Raw genomic sequence first — 20357 nt, 5'->3', positions numbered from 1 at the left:
ATTTATATTATATTCTCCTGATAGATCTTTTACATGATTTAAAAAAAATCTGTTAACAGCTGTTCCAGTTTAATGTTTGCGTCCATCCATGATGTGTGTGAATGTGAATTGAGATTGAGATGTCTGCTAGAAAATGTATTGACAATATAAAATATAAATTAATTTATTTGAAAGTAGCATAATCAAAAGTACAACTTTGGAATATCTGTGTATTTCATGATATTAGTGCTATAATTCTGTAAAAGTTCTCGCACAAACATGGAAATATCTGGGACCAAGATTCACGATGATATGAATAATATTCCTTTAGCGGATGACGATCCACAAGGTATGTATTTGATTAATTTTTAAAAGTAACTCATAATATTTTTGAGTACAGTTAAGAGAAAGACTATACGTGTAAGTTACTCATAGTCTCGAGCAGCCTTGTATTTATTTGGATGTTTCATCAAGATAAACCAGATAAAGAAAGTTATAACTTACTAAGGTACTGTATACTGTAATATTTGGATTCACTTTATCTGAGTCTTTCAAAATAATATTCTGATTGATTAATAGTAGGCCTATATTGTTCAACTATAGTCTTCATTTGTGATGCCACTCTTTCAAAAAAGTTGAATGTCATTGGAGACATAACCCTTCCCTAGATTCTCTACTAGATTTTTAAAAAAATTTTAACCTTTTTAGGTAACTTACTGGATTTTTTTTGAAAGAGCATTGTCGTGCAAGTGTTGCAAGTTGGAATCAACCAGTAGAATAGGGCTGGCTGAATCTTGTTTTTAATTTTATTATTTTATGTCTAATTTTCATTTTTTTTGTGTTTGCTCAAAATGTTGTCTTTATACTGTTGATTCCATAATGACAGTGCACAACAAATAAATCATTGCTCATTTAGGGATAGACCCTGTCCGTTTTCATATTGTTAGGAAGAAACAGAAATAAATGAAGCTGAAAGTTGACGCCTAAAAAAATTATTCACTCTAATTAATCTAAACTCTTCATGGTTTTTATTTGAAATATGGCTGTGGCTACACAGAAATAAGTTACATTGGCATATTTTTCATGTAAGATTATTTTTGAACATGAATGTATATTTTTAGCCGTAATCTCAGAAGATGGAGATATGACAGAGGCTTCTGATCCCATGTTGAGAGGTCGCAGTCTCGATTCTATTCCATCCACATTCACAAATGGAAGTAGCAGTCCAGGACCCAACAGTAAGTTTTTTTCATTATTATTGAAATATTTTTAAATACTCAATTAAACTTAAACTGCAATCAAATATCTCTCATGAGATATTATAGGCTATGTTATATATTATCATATAGGTATATGATAAATATATATGTCGGTATAATTTGCGTCTAGAATGGATTTAAAGTTTATGTTATTTTTGTAATTATAAAAAACTAGTATGTCTTCCCTTGCAGTATTTTAAAATCAGTTTCTACATTCATGCCATACTCAAGTGCCTTTTTTCTTTTATTTTTTGAAAAAGGACTCAGTTCAAGTTGCACAACAGCCTGTCAAATTCCAATCATGATTTAATGCCACAAAAACCAATCTAAGAAGGCTCATTTTCAAAAACGCTTTCTCTGATTGGTCCTCATAGATTTTAATTATGATTGAATTTTAACTGGCTTTTGTGCAACCGGGTCCTAAAATACTGAAATACTATACTTTATTAGACCTTATTAAATATTGATCTCAATGAAACTCACCTCCAAGTACCTGTATTATAAATATTTATTTTACGACAATTTTTTGTACAATTGTAATTGTAAATGAGTAGGCTACTATGATTCATTCCTATTATTTAGTTAGATGAATTTACTTATAAACATAAAAAATAGTTTAGAATATGGAATAAAAATAGACGATGATTACAGGTTTGGATCCAGATATGAGTCCTGATGAGCAAGAAGAGAAAGCTCGTTTGATATCTCAAGTATTGGAACTTCAAAATACTTTGGACGGTATGTGGCCTTGATTCAAGATTTCCAATTATTTCTATCCTTAATAGACAAATAATTAGAAAAACTGTAATATTACTGTAATATACTCGAGTTAATTGAATAATAGTGGTCTATTAATTTGATAATGACATTATTACAATTATCAACAAATTATTATAAAATTTACAATTTGTCCCTTATTAGATTATGGCAGCCAGTCGGGCAGCCACATTTTGGCAACCGAGCCTGATAAACACACCGGCAGCCTATATGTGGCACCCTACAAAAACTAACGTACTTTAACAGTAGTGGGCTTCAATCTTACCGATTTCTCACCGACACAACACCCAGTGCGTGTAATTTATAAGTGCGATGTCACAAATGTGCGAGTATTTCAACTTTTCTTTATTTGTGTTTTTAAATTATGAACACATTTCAAACAATATTAACATATTTCCATTTAAAACCCAAAACCTAATTTAACCTTTTCTTTTTAACCTTTCCTTAGGTAAAACCCAATTTTATTATGAGTAGAATTACCTATGTTCAGAAATCCTCGAGTTCAGTATTTTTTTTCTTTTTCTTCTCTTAGTATTAGGGTGCTACTCATACTGGCAGACAAATTCTCTCTTATGCTAGTAGATTTCCACCAAGCTTATGCTATTAGGTGTGTTGAATAATACTAATAATAATAATCCTTTTCCTTTTTCCTTCATCCTGGTACCCCCAGAAGAAGGGAATTTATTACAGAAAATATAACAAACAAAAATGAAAAATACACTTATAAAAAGAAATCTTACAAACAAAAAATGAAGAATAATAAACAAAGCAATTTCCTTATCAGTGGAAAATTTCAAAAAAATATATCTTACCAGACGAAAAATAAATTCTCCGAAACCTTCTAAAGAAGGTTTGACTGGAGGAGTAAAGTTTTACATTATATTTTTATAAGAAAAAAACATAGAAATAGTACATTGATATAATCAATCAGTGATCTCAAAAATAATTAATTTTAATCCAAATCATATCAAAAGAAAAATAGTTGTAAATCTTAAGTAGAAAAATAATTTATTGATACATTGATAATATTAATTTAATTTGTATTGTGTAGCAATGACTATAATAAAACAATGGGATTTCAGTTGTTGCTTATCGCAAATAATAATACACAAGAAAAAAGTAGATAAAAAAAGAGAAAAAAGGATCATTCAAATTCACTCAAATTATTCAACAGAAAATGTTTCATCTTATTTTTAACAATTGAAATTCTATCCAGACCAATGAAATCATGTGGCAACTCATTGAAAATAGTAGGTACAAGATAACTAAGTTCACATTTACCATGATGGTTATTGTATTCGGGCCCAATAAACCTCTTATATGCAGCGCCTTGTCTTCGCTCTTGCAAAATTCTACTTGACGTTTTATAGTTATTAGAAAAATAATTATTTAATAAGATATCATATTTGAAGAGGTCTTTTACAGGAAGAATGCTGTATTTTTTGAACAAATTAGGTTAAAAATAATAATAGTCATGTAATGATAAAATAATCCTCAATCCATTCAGTCTATTTATTTATTTAATCATTTAGAATCACACAACTTACAGAAAAGTACCACAGGTTTACGCCCAAAACGGTTCCAATTGTTTGATTGTACATTATAATTTTTACTAGTTAGGAATAGAAGTATTGATACTATTATTGTTTAATTTATTATTTCTCAGTGAGGAATTTTGTTTATTTGAGTTGATTTCAATTCATCACATTTGTGATGTAGGCCTATAGTTAATTTGTTACTTTGTGGAAATAAACTTTAATTTGAACTGAACACTAGACAAATTGAAATCATGCAGTAAAGAGGCACTCCCCACCCAAGGAGTGCCTCAGATTTGCGAGTGTCTTTTTAAGACAAACAGAAACAAGTGGGACGTTGTGCCGTTCACTCTGTACATTCTTACAGCATCTTGTTTACGTTGCAGGCTGATACACAGGGAGTCTAGTCAGCTACACCGTTGCAAATTAGAATGTTTGAATAGGCTCTGTTTAATTAGGGTTTTAAAGGTAAAAGGAAAGGCCTTGACTTTTAAATTGCATTATGCTCGTATTGATTAAAAAAGTTCAATAATTTTGGAGAATAAACACAAATTACGATTAGTTATGTCGGTTGAACGTATTGCTCTCAAGATATGAGCGTGGAAGCAAAAAGCTGAAAATGCAACTTTCAAACCACCCTTATCCTTTTAGCACATGAGTAAGGAATGAGGACTTTTGATATGTTCACCTCTCAACTAATCTCAACAAAGTTGCAAAGTCAAAAATTGTGTTCAAAACTTTCCCTCCAAATTCCTATGTCAATTGGTCTACTGTTGAAAACTGGAGATTTCACACTCAACACTGCTGCAACAGTTGTAGGGAAATGCGTAAAAGTGTGAAATTATACATAAAATTGAATTTAATGCTTTATGAGCTCATAATCAGCATGGATTTTTACCATAGATTTTTAAAAAGTTATGAGCAAAAATAGAAAAAAATGGAAGAGAAACGTGTTTTTTCAAAATGTCACACCTTCAAGAGCGAATATCTCGAAAACTAGAAAAGATGCATAGTTTTCGAGTTCTATGCGAGAAACCAAAAAATGGTACCTTTGAACCACCCCCACCCCCTAAGCCCATGGGGTAGGGGTGGGGACTTTTTATATGTTTACCTCCCTACTACCATGAACGGAACTGCGGGGTCAAAAATTGTCTTCCAAACTTTTCCCTATATACTCTCTTTTGAGCATTCATTGCCTGGACTAATATGAATGACACTCCAGCAGATTTTCGCACATTTGAGATATCCCAGAATGTGATTCAATTGGATAATTATAATAGACGGCTGAATTCTCAGCAAATCAGAGGATATTATGGGTGTCGAGTCGGTGAGAAATCGGCGTGAAAATGGCCGGTGACCGAGTAAGCGACCAACCGTTCAGTTGACTGCACGGGAACTAGTCTAATAGAGGCCTTAGTTTCATTTTAGTGCACATTATGATATTGGTCACCATATTGAAGACCATAGGTTAGGCAAAGAACAAATATATTATTTTATACAGAGTGAGTCATATGTATGGGAACCCTTCAATAAATTGGAGACTGTTGTGGATATAATACTGTAACTTCCAGGATAAGTTATTGGTCAAATACTCTACCTTTAGACGTACAACTGAATTTCAACCCCTCATAAGGGGGTGACGTAGGGGTTTTAAATAGAATATTTTAAATGTACACACCCATTGTGTGGTACGGTAGATCATTTTTAAGGCCTTTTAAAAAAGAAAGATAACATCAATTTGCTGTTTCAAGTCCTGGACTTAACGATTTTTGATAAATCCTTGACTCAGAAAGAGGCGAGAATCTAATTCAAGTCCTGGACTTATAAGCCCTTCACTCAGAAAGCGAAATTATAAACTTCAGGGTCTAACATGATCTCTAAACTCCAGAGTCTATTTAAGTCCTCAACTACGTTAACGCTCTGACTCGGAAAGCCAATTTTCTGACTCCAGAGTTTAAAGCCAGTTAAAGTCTAGAACTTAGCTAAATCCCGAGCTCCGAAAACGGCCCTTAGTTTTTAAAGAAATGAGGGGTTGTAACTCGATTATTTTGAATGTAAACACCCATTGTGAGAAATATCATTTTGAAGGCCTTTTCAAAACGAGAAAGATGACATCGATAAAAATGTTCTATGATACTTTTATCCAAAATGGCGGCTGATTGAAGTTTTAGCTTTTAAATAAATAATTGATGAAGTTCAATCAGCGGCCATTTTTGATAAAATTGTCATAGAACATTTTTATTGGTGTCTTTTTTATCGTTTTGAAAAGGCCTTGAAAATGTTGTTTCTCACAATGGGTGTTTACATTCAGAATATTTGAGTTACAATTCCTCATTTCTTTAAAAACTAAAACTTTGATCAGCCGCCATTTTTGATACAAGTATCATAGAACATTTTGATTGATGTCGTCTTTCTTGTTTCAAAAAGGCCTTTAAAATGATGTACCACACAATGGGTGTTTACTTTTAAAATATTCTATTTACAACCCCTACGTCACCCCCTTATGAGGGGTTGAAATTCAGTTGTACCGTACGTCAAAAGGTTATTTGACCAATAACCTATCCTGAAAGTTACAGTATGATATCTACAACAGTCTCCAACTTATTGAAGGGTTCCTATACATATGATTCACTCTGTATATTAGAACGTCATTGAGCAAATACAAGAAACTATTCGGTTTCCAAGCCAGAAAATTTCTAAAAAATAATGCTTGCTCTTTTGATTGATATGTTACCCTTTTCTAGAGTATAATAATATTTGATCATATACAATCAAAGAATAGAACATTTTCTATTCATAGAGTGATGTTTAGTATTTTAAATATGTTTTCTTCTTCACAGATCTCTCTCAGAGGGTGGACAGTGTAAAAGAGGAAAACCTGAAACTTCGCTCAGAAAATCAAGTTTTAGGGCAGTACATTGAAAACTTGATGTCGGCATCGAGTGTATTCCAGTCTACTTCACCTAAAACAAAGAAGAAGTAATCTTTTCTAGCGTTAGTTACAGTTTTAATATTAATTGATGATACTATGGAAGTTTACAATTTATCAGGTTCATTTTAATTTTATTATATTGCACGTTATGCCATAACACGATGAATCTGATTGATTGTAAACCGGGACATTGATTCATAGATCGTTTATGGAATGTGAAATTCCAGTTATTAATGTGCGCAGAGATCTGTTTATTCGCTTATTAAAATATAACTATATAATTAGTATAATATTATTTAACTTGACGTATTACTATACTCGGAATCAAATGCATTTTTAAATGTTTTCCGATGAAACAGCATCGAGCTTTATTCAAGATCTAGTGTATGTGTTGAGTGCTAGCTGTTCTAACTACTTTAGAATTTAATGCTAGTCTACAATAATTATAATACCGAAATCAGGTTTTCTTCTATGAAAACTGAGGCTTAATGTGATGATATCGACTTCAAGTCTCATTTATTATTAATGGTTGCACGTGTGAAATGCAAGTTGTTCAAATGATTGGAATTTATATCGATATTAATTTTTTTAAGTGAGTTATGTAATAGTTTAACTCAAAAATGTGTTTAATTTATTTAAAATAAATTAGTAATATTTCCATTTCATTATATAGCGTAGTGTACACTATTGTGCATAAGAAATATCCGCATATTATATATAATTTATAATTCTTTATTTAATGTAAGTATTGAACTACAATGTAAATTATAATTATTGTATTTATTTTGTATCAGCAGAACATCACTATACTCACTACTATTATTTCAAACTCTAGCAAGCTAGCAAGTATAAGAAAGCAAATATCAAGAGACAGAAGAAAGTGCCATGCCCATTCCACCTAACACATAACATTCTTACAATACTCCTAGCGTAAATTAACACTCCACTGTATGTTTTTATAAATAATGATGATTGATCAGTAATAAAAAAATCATGTTGTGGGTTATCAAGAAACACATTTGCGTTTCCAATACGCACATTACAAGAAACGTACTTAGTACATCTTTTTATTCTTGCCAAACTTTGATAAACTATTTATAGAGTAAAGAATTTGATCTTTATTTTTGATGCAGCTTTTCAGATCATTACAGTTACACTTATTTTTATTTTAGTTATAAATAATTTGACCTCTTTTAGACTCAGGGGATTTTCTATGGGATAACTGGATTTCCTCAGGGGTTGCGTTACCTTATCTAAATTTTTAATCTGTGCCGGTACCAAAAACGTTTCATATTATTTTTTTGTATTAAATTAATTGAATATAATTTTGATCCATGTCTATTTATATTATAATGTGAATGACTGTGCTGAGAACTAAAATTATTAAAATACTAATAAGACTATCTAGTATTAGTCTTAGTATTCTAGTATTATTCTAATAATAAGAATACTAAGATTCCCTATTAAATAATATTTGGCTGTTTTTCTAATTTCACCCAAAGAAAATTCAAAATGTAAATTAATCTAGTTCGTCTATTTAGAATGTATCAATTGGTATCTTCAATGTATAATTATGTTTTATTACTGTCAAAATGCATTCTGTGAACTTTTTAATAGTAATTTATCAAAGCATTTTTAACAACGAATTATTTTATTTAAAAACATTATATTATTACTTATTTGATCTGTACTCAAATTGTCTTTTGTACAAACATAAATAAAATTATTATTCCTGTCTTAGCTAAATTGATTTTCATTAATCTAATATTTTTCTTATCCTATAAAATTATCACAGCTTTGAGCTTTTACATCTGAATTGAAATAAGTTACTTAAACAACTTTCCGTTGTCATGGAGTTTCAATATTATAATAATTCACATTTAAAATTTTCAAATTTACAATCACGTTCAGGACTTTGTTTAAAATTTCTTGTAAACATTATTTTTTATCTCCAAAATTTTATTCACAAAAGAATATGGAACAAAACAAGAGTAATTCTCAAACAAATTTAAAAATTGAGAATGTGGAATCGATAACAACGCTACAAGAAGAATGTTCAGGTGACATATCTATTCAGTTGAAAAATGAACCTCACAAAGAAAAATCACAAATAGATGACGTTTCTCCTGTAATAAAAGATCAAAAATTGTTAAATTTTATTGGAAAAACTTCCAAACTTAGTGAAAATTCTCCATCAAAATCAGAGCAAAATTTAGGAGATGAAGTATGCTCTAAAACAGTATATACAGTATTTCTAGATGAAGAATCGCTTTCATCATTAGCTAGTGGAAGTCGAATTGTTTGTAAGTGTGTCCAAGGAAAAATCGAATCAAAAAAAGGCAAAAAGCAACTGATTCTAAATGAACTAGATGCAACTTCTACTAGTTCTGATTCCATTCAAGAAAAAATTGAATTGAGACCGGTATCCAGAAATAGCTCAAGAAAACGTAGAAATGACGAGACTCTGGATATGTCATCCCATATTGAAACGCCTAGTATTTTGGAGTATTTTCAAGATGAAGTTATAGAAAAATCAGAGTTGAGGAAAAAATCCGGAAAGCGCAGAAGATGCGACATTCTAGTAGATGATGCCTTGAATTGGTTAACTGGGCTGCGCTCATGTAAATCTAGAGAAAAACCACAGAGAAAATTGCAATTAAAGAAACGTACACCACAAAATCCACCCAACAATGAATTTACACCTGAAAATCCATCGAGCAATGAATTTGAATATTGAATAATCTGATTATTTGTCCAAATTGTGATTCCGTATTTTGGTTTTTGTACGTAAAATTAATTGAAAGAAAAATAAACTTTTTGACGTCATTAAATTTTTTCTCATGAAATATTTATACAATTATTCATAATTGGAAAAAATTAAAAGAATTTATAAAGGAAATTGATTTACAAATAAATGCAACAAATATTTCACTATCCATGACAAACTGCAAGTAATAATCCGTTTTTCAACTATTTTCAACGACACTACAGTATAATTGTTTAATATTATTTATTCATTTATTGATATACATATAAAGGCGCATAAAGACAATACCATGAAGAGTCTTTTTTACACAATTAATAGATAACTATACTACATAATAAAGAAAACTTGAAAGATGAAAAAAAATTATGGAAAAAAATATAGAAGAGAATAAGATAAAAAGTAAATCAAAAATTGAAATAATAAAAATTAATAATAAAGATAAAGAAAACAAAAAGAGTTTCAGCCAGAGCTCAAAACATTTCATGACTCAAACGAGCTACAAGATAAATTCATTTCACAATTTTTCTTAAATAGGCCTACATTAAATGAGTTCGAAAACGGATCTATATGTTCATTCAAAGTATTATATAATCTTGGACTTTTAATAAGAAACGAATTATAGTGATGAGTAGTTCTCACAAAAGGGATGTTGAACAATATATTTTTTCTATATTTTTAGTTATCAATAACTAATATTTAAATTAATATAATAGTTATTAATAACTAATATTGAAAAATTAGACAGTTCAAAAATGGATTGCAACAAATATGTTGTGTAAACTGTAAAACGTTGTGAACACCACTGCGATTCGACTGACGGCGACGATCTCCACCTTCTAATCTCGTCATAACTCCCTATTCCGTCGCATTTTCCTTGCATATTGCTGTAGTCTGCACAAAGAATCTGGCCTAATGAAGATATTTCTTTGCTAAAAATTATGCCTATTTAAGCGCAAGTCTTGTGCGTTGAAGATTGAATATGGTTAAAATTGAAGTACCTACCAGATGGGTTTCAAAATTAACTATTTTAAAAACATAATTTAGCTTTTAGCTTCTACGGTCATCCATCCTAGTGCCGTACAATAATACTGTGGCTCATCGGTGAATTTATGTTGTTTTCCATGACGAAACTCTTTAAAATAACTTTGTAAAGAAGTTGTAGTTCAGACACAATGAAAAGATGAAAAGAAAAGATTGTATTTTCTTCTAATTTGTAAAGTGTAATATATTATGTTTATGGTTAATCGATGTCTCCATTGATAAGAATAAATTATGTACAAGATAAAATACCGTGTGATCTCACTGCTAGTATTGACCAAAACAATCTAAATTTTTAGCTCAGACTGTACCAATACAAGCTGCTGGCAAGTGTCCCAAGAGTTTACTCTCTCATTCATTCATTCAACTCCCACAGATTTAAGATGCTTGAAATTAGTTCCAAGCATGTGCTTCGCCTTCATATCAAGTCTGAACTTCGTTCAGTGTGTTGCTGCCCACTTAGTAGATACGGTAACATCTCTATGTTCTCTCTAAACTCAAACAAGATCTTTCGCTGTTTTTTATAATTGTGTGTTGAATGAAACATTCTTTTAAAAAGTTATCATAGCTCATTATGTATCATCAGAATATATGCTTTTGTTAAAATAGTGGGAGAGGCATTATCAGAAATAATCTTTATTTAATTTATACGTGATCTATACTGTGCTCTGTATTCAATTCTATATTGTACTTCCTCATAGTTTATTTCAGGATTGTTTGATCAATGTAATTGGTAAACAAAATTTGAATTGAATTTCTTTATAGCGAAAGTGATGATCGGTTATTAGAGTGTTGAAAGCAAAATATAATTTAAGATGTCTGAAGATACTGATCAGAATGATGAGGCTTCAGGATCGAACAGGTAAGTTTTTGCAAATTTTATAGTAATTATTTTCACAAGATTGTTGAGATGAGTTATTCATATCGTATATATTTTGGTATTCTCATTCAACTCCAATACAAAGAATTTTTAATACCTATGTTTTATAAATCAATCCATTATTCAATAATTCAATCCATCAAACGTATTAGCTGATATCCCTGTGAAATCTTAGCTTACTTTCTGTTCAACCTAAGAAATATTTTTCATCATAGGATGACAAGCATACAGTAATTTGATTCAACTACTTCGATAAGGAATCCAATAAAGATTTCTCAAAATAATTTGCCTGAGTAACTGATTTATTATTCTGCGAATTAATTATTCATCAAGTGTTTTTTTTAATAGTTTAAACAATGCTTTTGAAATGATTCCAATATTAATATTAAAAAAGACTATTACCGTATGGTCTATTCATTTCTTTGAAGATTCATTTTATTTACTAGCGGTAGGAGAGCTGCTGATGTGTTCTTGTGTATTTTATGTACGATTTACTTGTTATAGAAAAAGTGTTTAATTGTGATGAATACGTTTTCTTTTTGGTGGTGACTATCCTACTTAAGGAGTATTAAATTATTAAGATTGAGAAATATTATTTATTTATGAAAACATGGAAGCAAACAGGATTTCTCCCAAAAATTGCTTCCATAACACAATAATTACAATGATTCATTATACATAAGCCAGAATACAAAAAAGTAAGATTATTAAAAATAAAATTAAATACTATGCCTATTGGAAATAAGAATTTTATACAAAAAAGGAAATATGTGGAATAAACCAACATCATTACAAGTTGCAATACAACTATAAATTTGGATAAACGACAAGAGAAAGAAATAATAACAAAATTTTACTAAAGGTATGGATATATTATGAAGTAGATATCAAATTACAGAAGGTGACTTGCATGCTCAACTATATTGGAAACACAATTATCTAACTGAAAACTGAATAATTAAGGTAAAAATAAAGCTTGTTGATACATATTAGGTACTCTATAATACCTATTTTTTTAAATTATTTCCCAGACAAACAATAACAAGAAAAAAATGAACAAATAAAACCAGAACCAGTGTTGATTAAGCCCTTGAGAACCAGTTTAAATAATGCGTATTCAATAAACAGACACACTAACTCAACAGACAAGCGACACACAAAAACACCTGACAGTCACTCTCGCAGAAGTCGTCTACAACCACTATGGAAGCGTCTGTAATCAAATGACAAATCAAGAAGGAATTGAAACTGTATGGTATATAGGAGAATTCTGATGACTTGGAAGCATTACAATTAGGTATAAAGAATTCAAAACTAGAACGCCGAGGCACTGCAGAAATGTATACATTCAGAAATCAAGTCTCAATATTTCAATGATTCCACATTGAACATGAATCTGATCTGTGATGTGGGAAAGTCGAAGGGGCATGTACAGTATCATTAAACTTTTTAAAATACAATAATATCTGAGAAATCTGTTTTGAACATACTCCAGAGGTCGGATCAGCGAATTCTGATATGGGTTCCAAACCACACAACCATACTCTACAACGCTGCAAATAAGTTTCTTGAACAGGAGAGAGTCCTTATGCTGTTGAAATGTGAGCAGATAATGAATTTTATGTTGAAATGTGTGTTCTGACGATAATCGAAGCTGATGATATGCCTTATTACCCTTTACTTATCCTTTCAACATGCAGAGAGGAATTGAGCTTGCTGTAACAACTCCCAAGTCCTTGAAATTATCTACTTTCTTAATAATCATACCGTTTACATTGCAGGCAGCAATGTTCAATAGCATGTTTCTCTGACGGGTGATCTTCTTGACATTCCCACATTCACATCCAACCCATTAGCCTGACACCACCCACACAGACACATCACTCTGGAAGAGCTTAAAATCATTAATATTACTTATTCTTTTGAAGCCCCCTGTGGGTTGGGGGGTGTTTTGAGTCGATTATCGAACTCAAGAATGTGTTGAAAACAAGAATTCACCCACAGTATTCAAGCTTGTCGTAGGAGGCGACTAAAATGGATCTCAAGGCAACTTCTAAAGCAACTCTAGAAGTTGCCTTGCCTTCAAACCCACGGGATCTGCCCCATCAGGGCAGTTTCGGAGGGGCAAAAAGATAAACTCAAGAGACCAGAGATGGGTGGAACTCCAGGCACAAATGTAGGTCAAGAGGCTAAGTCGAGGGTGGCCGGGCGCCGGGCGCCCTAGAGGCAGTTTGGCGTCCTCTCTCTCAGCGGAAGGACCTATAAAAAGACCAGGAGTGGAACTCATGTAGGTCACGAATTTTGGGTGGTGTGACTAAACCTCACCACTGCTCAAAGAAGGGCGGCCATTTAGGCAAGACTTCTTGGGCGAGGTGAGGCTTCTGACCCTGCGAAGTTCCGGAGGGGCATAAAGAGAAAACCCAAGAGACCAGAGATGGGTGAAACTCCAGGCACAAATGTGGGTCAAGAGGCTGAGTCAAGGGTGGCCGAGCACCCTAGAGGCAACTTGGCCACCCCTTCCTCAGCGGAAGGACCTTCAAAGAAGGCCAGGAGTGAAACTCACATAGGTCTCGAGGACACACCAGTCTGAAGAGCCTGCCAAGCATATCACACTGGATTGCGACAAGCAACCAGGTCATGAATGGTATGTTAGTATAGGGAAAAACTCATGGTTCTTGTAAAGGACACAGGTATTGGTTTGCCTAACTAACATACTACTTGGGAACACAATAAGCTTCGGTTGACGTGTGGGGTTCTTTGAACCTTTGGATCCTTGAATCCGTCCCTTCAAAAACAATAAACAATATTCTTTTGAAGAGCTTGAAATCGTCGGCGTACAGTGTAGAACATTAGAGTTAGAGCTATGACACTGGGAAAATCATTAATAAAAAAAAGTGGTTCCAAATTTGATCCCTGAGGAACCCCAGAAATATTCACAAAATTATTTGACCGGTAATTCAGCATCTGCACATATACTGCTTTCTGCCAACAAAAGTAGTTTTGAATAAGGAGAGTAGGAACATGCTTAAACCACATAGGGATGGTTTTTTCAAACAATACGCAATGATTTACTGAGTCGAATGTCTGTGACACGTCAGTGTGAACATCATCAACCCTACCACCAACATCTAAAACTTACGAGACCCTCTGACTGAATTCTACCAAGTTAGTTGTGGTTGATCTATCTTAAACAAATTGATGTTGAATCTCACTAATTCTATCCCGAACATGATTGAATATAACTGCAAAGAATCATTTCACATACCTTAGCAAAACAATTCTATATACAAATAGGAAGGTTTATTATTAACAAAATTTCTAGACTGGAAACTTTCCACTTATCAGGGAAAATATTTGATTCAAGGGAGGGGTTGAAAAAGAATTTCAAAGGTTCGATAAGCATGTTAGAGCAGCTCTTCATACTGAATACTGGCACCCCATCAGGGCCCCCAGATCCCGATTGGCTTACTTTATTCATCGCATTCAGTACATCTTCAAGACTAACAGAGGGACTATGCAAATTATTAGTAGCCGTATTATCAATTTCAATGCCTGCAGAATCAGTATCCCTATAAATTGAAAAATTGTTGAAAATAAATCATCAAATCCAATGGGTAGGTATATTTATTCAATCTTGTGTGGCATCTCTCTATTCCGTAACTTTTTCCAAGAAATGGTTGTCATTTTGGATTCACAAATTTTCATAAACCTTTTGTTTCCATCCATTCGCAATTGGCACCTATTGCTATACAAAGAGGTTCACGTTATAATGACAGTGGAGAAAAATAGGAGAACAGCGTTGCCGATTCTCAGCCTTGCAGAGAAATAATCAAAATTGAAATTCATTTGCAAATAAAATCAACTTTATCTTTCCAGTTAAGCACTGCCTTCTATAGATGTTAGCTGATACCGGTGTATCTGATGTAATATTAACTATTCATTTTTGTTTAAAATAATCAATTATATTTTATGCGCCAAGAAAATATATTTTTTAAAGTCAATAATAAATTTTTATAATTGATATTAAATATTTTGTTGGTTGATTATATTTCTACATTATTAGAAAACGATTTGGCAACGTTGCAGAGCTAGAAAAGGATAGTGCTATCTGCTTTGTCGAATGATAGCAACCTGGACCTCTTTATAGTCAGTACCTATGCAATTATAACTGATTATCAATTTTAAATCTGACCACAACTTTTTTTATTCATCATCATGGAACCGAGAGTATATCTAACAATTTAATTACAAAAAATATTCTAACAATGTTTGGATAATTTAATGTATTATTATATATACTTGATAATATATAATTTATCAGATTGAAATTTATGTCTGATTGTCTGCAATGGATCTGATGAAAAGAAGAATTTGTATAAAAAGGTCCCTAGAGAAACAAGAGCAGCATCTCAAACACTTGAATGGAATTTTTATTTTTGGATAGAAATTTCTTCATCTGAAAATAGAAGACGACAAAAAATATCCCATCAAAGCCTCACCATGAGCTATCCATTTTGAATGATGTATGTGTATAGGCAACTCACATTTGATGTAACATGGGTGCCTTGTCAGATTTTTTCGCTGCCTGCCAAAAGATACAAAATTAATGGATTTCGAAATTGGAGTTCTATTTATGGAGAACCGATCTCAGATTAAAAAAGTAAAACACTATGCAACGCAGGCCTCCTGATAACTTCCAGAAAGAATAGCTAAAACTTCGACTTAGTGTATTTTTAAAACTACGATTAGGCATTCAATTTATTGTAAAGGCTGCTTTTAGATGTGAGTTGTATCTGGAATATTATGGAAACCGTACTGGAGGAATATTTACACTAGGGTTTACAAAAGATTCAAGTATATAGATATGGATTAAACGTCCTTTTAATACTAATAACGGAATATATAAATACTTATGGATTAATAATTTTAAGCATGATGAACATTTTCTTTGATCCTATAGACCTATTCCTTTGATAATGATACAAATCACACATGCTACGTAGGTAAAATAACTCAAAACAATACTGGTTTTCTTTCAAATTTACATTTTCTGTTACCATACATATTCAAGTTAAAAAGGTTCCGTAGGTAGAGTGATGAAACATTATTTATAAAAGTAGCTTTGGATGATAAATTGAGTATTTTTTAGCCAGAAAGTTATTCAAGGATAATTGATGTAACTTATTAAACAATGATATCTCAATTTGAATCGTTTAACAAATACTTGGATATCCATATTTGTATCCACATCTATTTTAAAATAATTGGATTATTAATTTTTATAATTGTAAATAATTAATAATATAATGTATTTACTTCTGAAGTGCCCTGTGAAAAAATCGACAATATTTTACATATACCTACTCAATTTTTCATTAAATTCATGACAAAGAACACTATCTCATTTTTACTAGATGTAACAATACATTTATAAAGGTTTTGGCATGGTTGTACAAGTCTATTAAATTTTAACAGTGATGAATATTGAACACCATATTTCATTTGTTAATAGATGGAACATTTAGAGAGGTGTTTAAAATGTTATGGAACAACCTACTGATTAAAACCTATAACGACTGATTATATTAATATCTTAATCACATCCTTGTTTGGACTTATTAAATACAGATTGATTAACAGGAATATCCAGTAATCGAATTATTTCCAAGTAACCCTACTATACCAGTGCAAAATAATCCTCAATGCGTCAACTGGTAATTTAACTCGGTCGCTATACATTCCCCACATTCAACATGCGAACAATTCTAATCGATTTCATTAAAATTATTTTTAATAGATAACGAAGCCGTTAGCGGTAGGGGGTTTATTTTATCATGCCAGTTGACAATAATTTTGTAGGTACTGCAATTTTCAAAAACTTCACAATATTTGTGACCAGTATTCTGAAAATGTTCTCATTTTACAGTCGTTGTTTTTGCCCAACAAACCCGAGAACTTACCAAGGACTGCCATTCAGAGAAGGAAATCCAAACTACGGATTTCGAATGCAGCTGTACTGTCGCACTCAATTCCACCTTGCCATAATGCCAGATGGCAGTGTCATTGGAGTCAATGAGAATTGCTACAAATATGGTAAGGAACAGAATATTTCGTCTGATTTATAATTGTCAAGTTTCAGTTGTTTAAAGAAGAGACTCGTAAAATTCAAGAATTTGTATTCTTCTGTTGAACATTGATCATCAATTTCGTCTTATTTCATGAACACACTCAGCAATGTTGGAACTATCATCTGCTGGACCAGTCAATGAAGTAAGAATACGAGGAATAGAAGCAAACCTCTATTTGGCTATGAACCGCCACGGAGGATTATATGGCGAGGTGAGTGATTATTTCTCGGGTGCTGGGATCTGAATGAATTTGAAAACAAAATCCTTGAAGATCAATAAATTAGGCTATTTATAGTAGAAGATATTATTTGTTTAAAACTATCAACTACCTTATTTTGAGAGTTGATTGTAAAATAATTCTATTTTGATAATAGAATTCAACTAAACACCGTATTTACAGGTAATAAATACCACTACTGCATAATCATTTTACTTCACATTATATGTTTAAATCAATACGGTAATATTGATAATCAATTATAATATTATTGACAGATTCATATAATGAAATTAATAATAATACAATTTAAAAAATGTACTGCACATAAGAATTGATATGAAAATGATGATTGAAATAAGCAATTTGAAGACCATAAAATCAATTAATAACAATAAAGTGAAATACATTTTAATAATAAGTAAAATGTAAATACAGTACCACCTTTTTCTATTGGATAAAATTACACTAATACTTTGAAGGAGTTCCTAAGCAAAGCAAGAGTAGGCCTACATACTATTGAGAAATATTTGATACTGGCAAGGAAAGTAATGTGAGTGTGCACACCAGATTATTTCATTGCTTTGTAATATTTATGCATATTGTATTTTGAGCAAGTGTAATAAAAATTATTCTATTATATCAATATAATATGAAATGATACGTACAGTATTACGTGTAGTTTATAATCTATCTATATTTATAAGAATGATAACACTATTGATGATAAAAGAGAACATTAACAAGAATTCAAAGCAGTGCTCTTCAAGTTTATTTATATATTATATTGAGATTAAAAACGTATATATGGGTTTATTTGCAGCCAAACAGAGATGAACCAGCCACAGTATTCGTTGAAGCATTCCTAGCTAACTACAATACATACCTTTCGCACAAGTATGCCCATAACGGGTGGTATGTGGGCATTAAGAAGACGGGCAAACCCAAGCCAGGACACCACACCCCGGTGGGGACAAAAGGCAATCCAGTTTCTTCCCCGGAGAGCAGAGTGTGACACTTGAACTCATTCCAAACTTGGGAAATATTACGAATTATTATTAAATTCTGATAATTTTATATTTTTCAACTCAACTGGTACAACAAAAACTGCTATTGAATAGGATATTCTAACGACTTGTTGATACTGCATTAGAAGTCTTAACTACCAAGCTTGAGATGTAATCGAAGTTCTTAGTGGTCGACACACAGAAAAATATACAGTTTTTGTGAAATCATAATGATTGAGCTAATTTAATACTATTGAGCCACTGAAAGTTAATCTCTCCAGAATGAGGAGAGAATCTCCTCTCAACAAGGAGATATCTACAGTATCTATTCATCTTTCAACAAATCGAATGTAACCCTTTCAACTGATTTATTCAAATATGTGAATTCCTAGAATATTTAGGCCTATATACTCTTCTACCAAAAAGTAACATTATTTGAAAGTATTTTAAGATATTTATAAACGGAACAGTACCATATTTAGTACTTTTTAGTATTAATAGGCTATGCTTTTCAAGTGACTTCCAGCATACAGAAAATATAGCATAAACTATCTTATTTCTATGCTTTCAGTCACTATAAATTATATTTAGGCTAAGTGTTTGTATTAACATTTTTTGATTTTATATAATTGTTTTCAAGGAGACACCATAAAAGTTCATGATTCCTATATTGAAACTTTTAGATTATAATGTTAAATTTACTATAAAACTAGAACTTACAGTATTTCCGTAGATTGCAATTAATTTAATTCGTTACCAAAAATGATTTTTATTGATAAATTCTCGCCAATATTAGTACATCATTGCATTACTGTATTTAGAAAACCAATACAGTACGGTAGGTACTCTAGTTGAGCTTTTTCAAACAGCTAGAAATGAATAGCCTAATATATTCTTTGCATTAAATTGATGTATAATAATAATTAAAGTAAAGTTTACCTCATCTAACACGTTATGTTGTTCAAGCTGTGTGTTAAAACTCGTACCCTGCTTAAAACTACCCTGTCATACAGTGTTTCATCTCTTGCAGTTGATTACAAATCCAATAATTAGAAACAAATCTCTACTTCTAAAATAAATGTCATTTGAAACTCTTTTAAAAATTTTTTACAAGTACATTCAATGTGCAATAGTCTATTGAATTTTGTTCATATGGGCACCGTTAAGCCACTCTTATATTAATTTTACTGTAGTAGTGTTCACTTCATCAAGGAAACTTGTTCACTTCTTCATTAGTAAAACGTATTCACATCTTATTCAATGTTTTATTCAGAACATAGTATGTTTATAATATAAAAATTCGATTGCACTAGTTCTCATCCCTAGGGAAACTCGCTGAAGGACATTAAAAGAATTTATTCATCCTTGGAAACAGCTGATAATTTCGTCGTCTATTGATGGTGGAAGTGAGTGAGCGAGTGCATGTGTGTGGGACTCAGACAAAATTATGACTCAGCTGTTGAACTTTTGTACCTAATTCAATCAGGTACCTAGTGGCAGTTGTACAAAAGCCGGTTAAATTTTAATCCTGATTAATTCCAGTAGAACCAATCAGATAAGCCATCTTTTTGAGATGGTCTTCTGTGATTTGTTTCTCGTGAAATTAATCAGGATTAAAATTTAACATGCTTTTGTGAGAAAAATTTTTGCATTCCTCTGCGAATTAATCTCAATCCACTGTGATTAGATAGAACCTTTCTATATGAACTATGAATATTTATTATAATTTCTTCTTTCTTAATAATTTTTATATGCTTTTGTAGGTACCCCAGAGCGGAGCTCGGTGCCCCGATATTTATCATAAATTGGAACAGGTTGTCACTGATATTGTGTTGTTG

The 20357-nt window shown here is 31.6% G+C and overlaps 2 protein-coding genes across 2 annotated transcripts; both read left to right on the top strand.

Moving 5' to 3' along the window:
• The first annotated feature begins 59 nt into the window (after nt 1–59).
• Nucleotides 60–9328, top strand: LOC111052282 (short coiled-coil protein homolog). The gene is made up of 4 exons (XM_022338915.2): nt 60–328; nt 1101–1217; nt 1890–1976; nt 6391–9328. The coding sequence occupies exons 1-4, from the start codon at nt 259–261 to the stop codon at nt 6531–6533; spliced, it is 417 nt and encodes a 138-aa protein (XP_022194607.1). The 5' UTR covers nt 60–258; the 3' UTR covers nt 6534–9328.
• Nucleotides 9329–10639: 1311 nt separating this feature from the next.
• On the top strand, nt 10640–19462 carry LOC111052283 (fibroblast growth factor 1). Its single transcript, XM_022338916.2, has 5 exons — nt 10640–10758; nt 11053–11149; nt 17094–17260; nt 17400–17506; nt 18336–19462. Exons 2-5 carry the CDS (start codon nt 11103–11105, stop codon nt 18525–18527), a joined length of 513 nt encoding a protein of 170 aa, XP_022194608.2. The 5' UTR covers nt 10640–10758; nt 11053–11102; the 3' UTR covers nt 18528–19462.
• Nucleotides 19463–20357: the final 895 nt, after the last annotated feature.

This window comes from Nilaparvata lugens, chromosome 7, assembly GCF_014356525.2.
Source record: "Nilaparvata lugens isolate BPH chromosome 7, ASM1435652v1, whole genome shotgun sequence".
NCBI classification, from domain to species: Eukaryota; Metazoa; Arthropoda; class Insecta; order Hemiptera; family Delphacidae; genus Nilaparvata; species Nilaparvata lugens.
Note: the sequence above shows the minus strand (reverse complement) of the source record. Positions and strands in the feature narration are given on the sequence as shown.

Coding starts and splice junctions, on each gene's coding strand:
- LOC111052282 (XM_022338915.2), top strand. CDS start 259: ATGGAAATATCTGGGACCAAGATTCACGATGATATGAATAATATTCCT. Junction 329..1,100: donor AGCGGATGACGATCCACAAG/GTATGTATTTGA, acceptor GTATATTTTTAG/CCGTAATCTCAGAAGATGGA. Junction 1,218..1,889: donor TAGCAGTCCAGGACCCAACA/GTAAGTTTTTTT, acceptor CGATGATTACAG/GTTTGGATCCAGATATGAGT.
- LOC111052283 (XM_022338916.2), top strand. CDS start 11,103: ATGTCTGAAGATACTGATCAGAATGATGAGGCTTCAGGATCGAACAG. Junction 11,150..17,093: donor GAGGCTTCAGGATCGAACAG/GTAAGTTTTTGC, acceptor CTCATTTTACAG/TCGTTGTTTTTGCCCAACAA. Junction 17,261..17,399: donor TGAGAATTGCTACAAATATG/GTAAGGAACAGA, acceptor GAACACACTCAG/CAATGTTGGAACTATCATCT.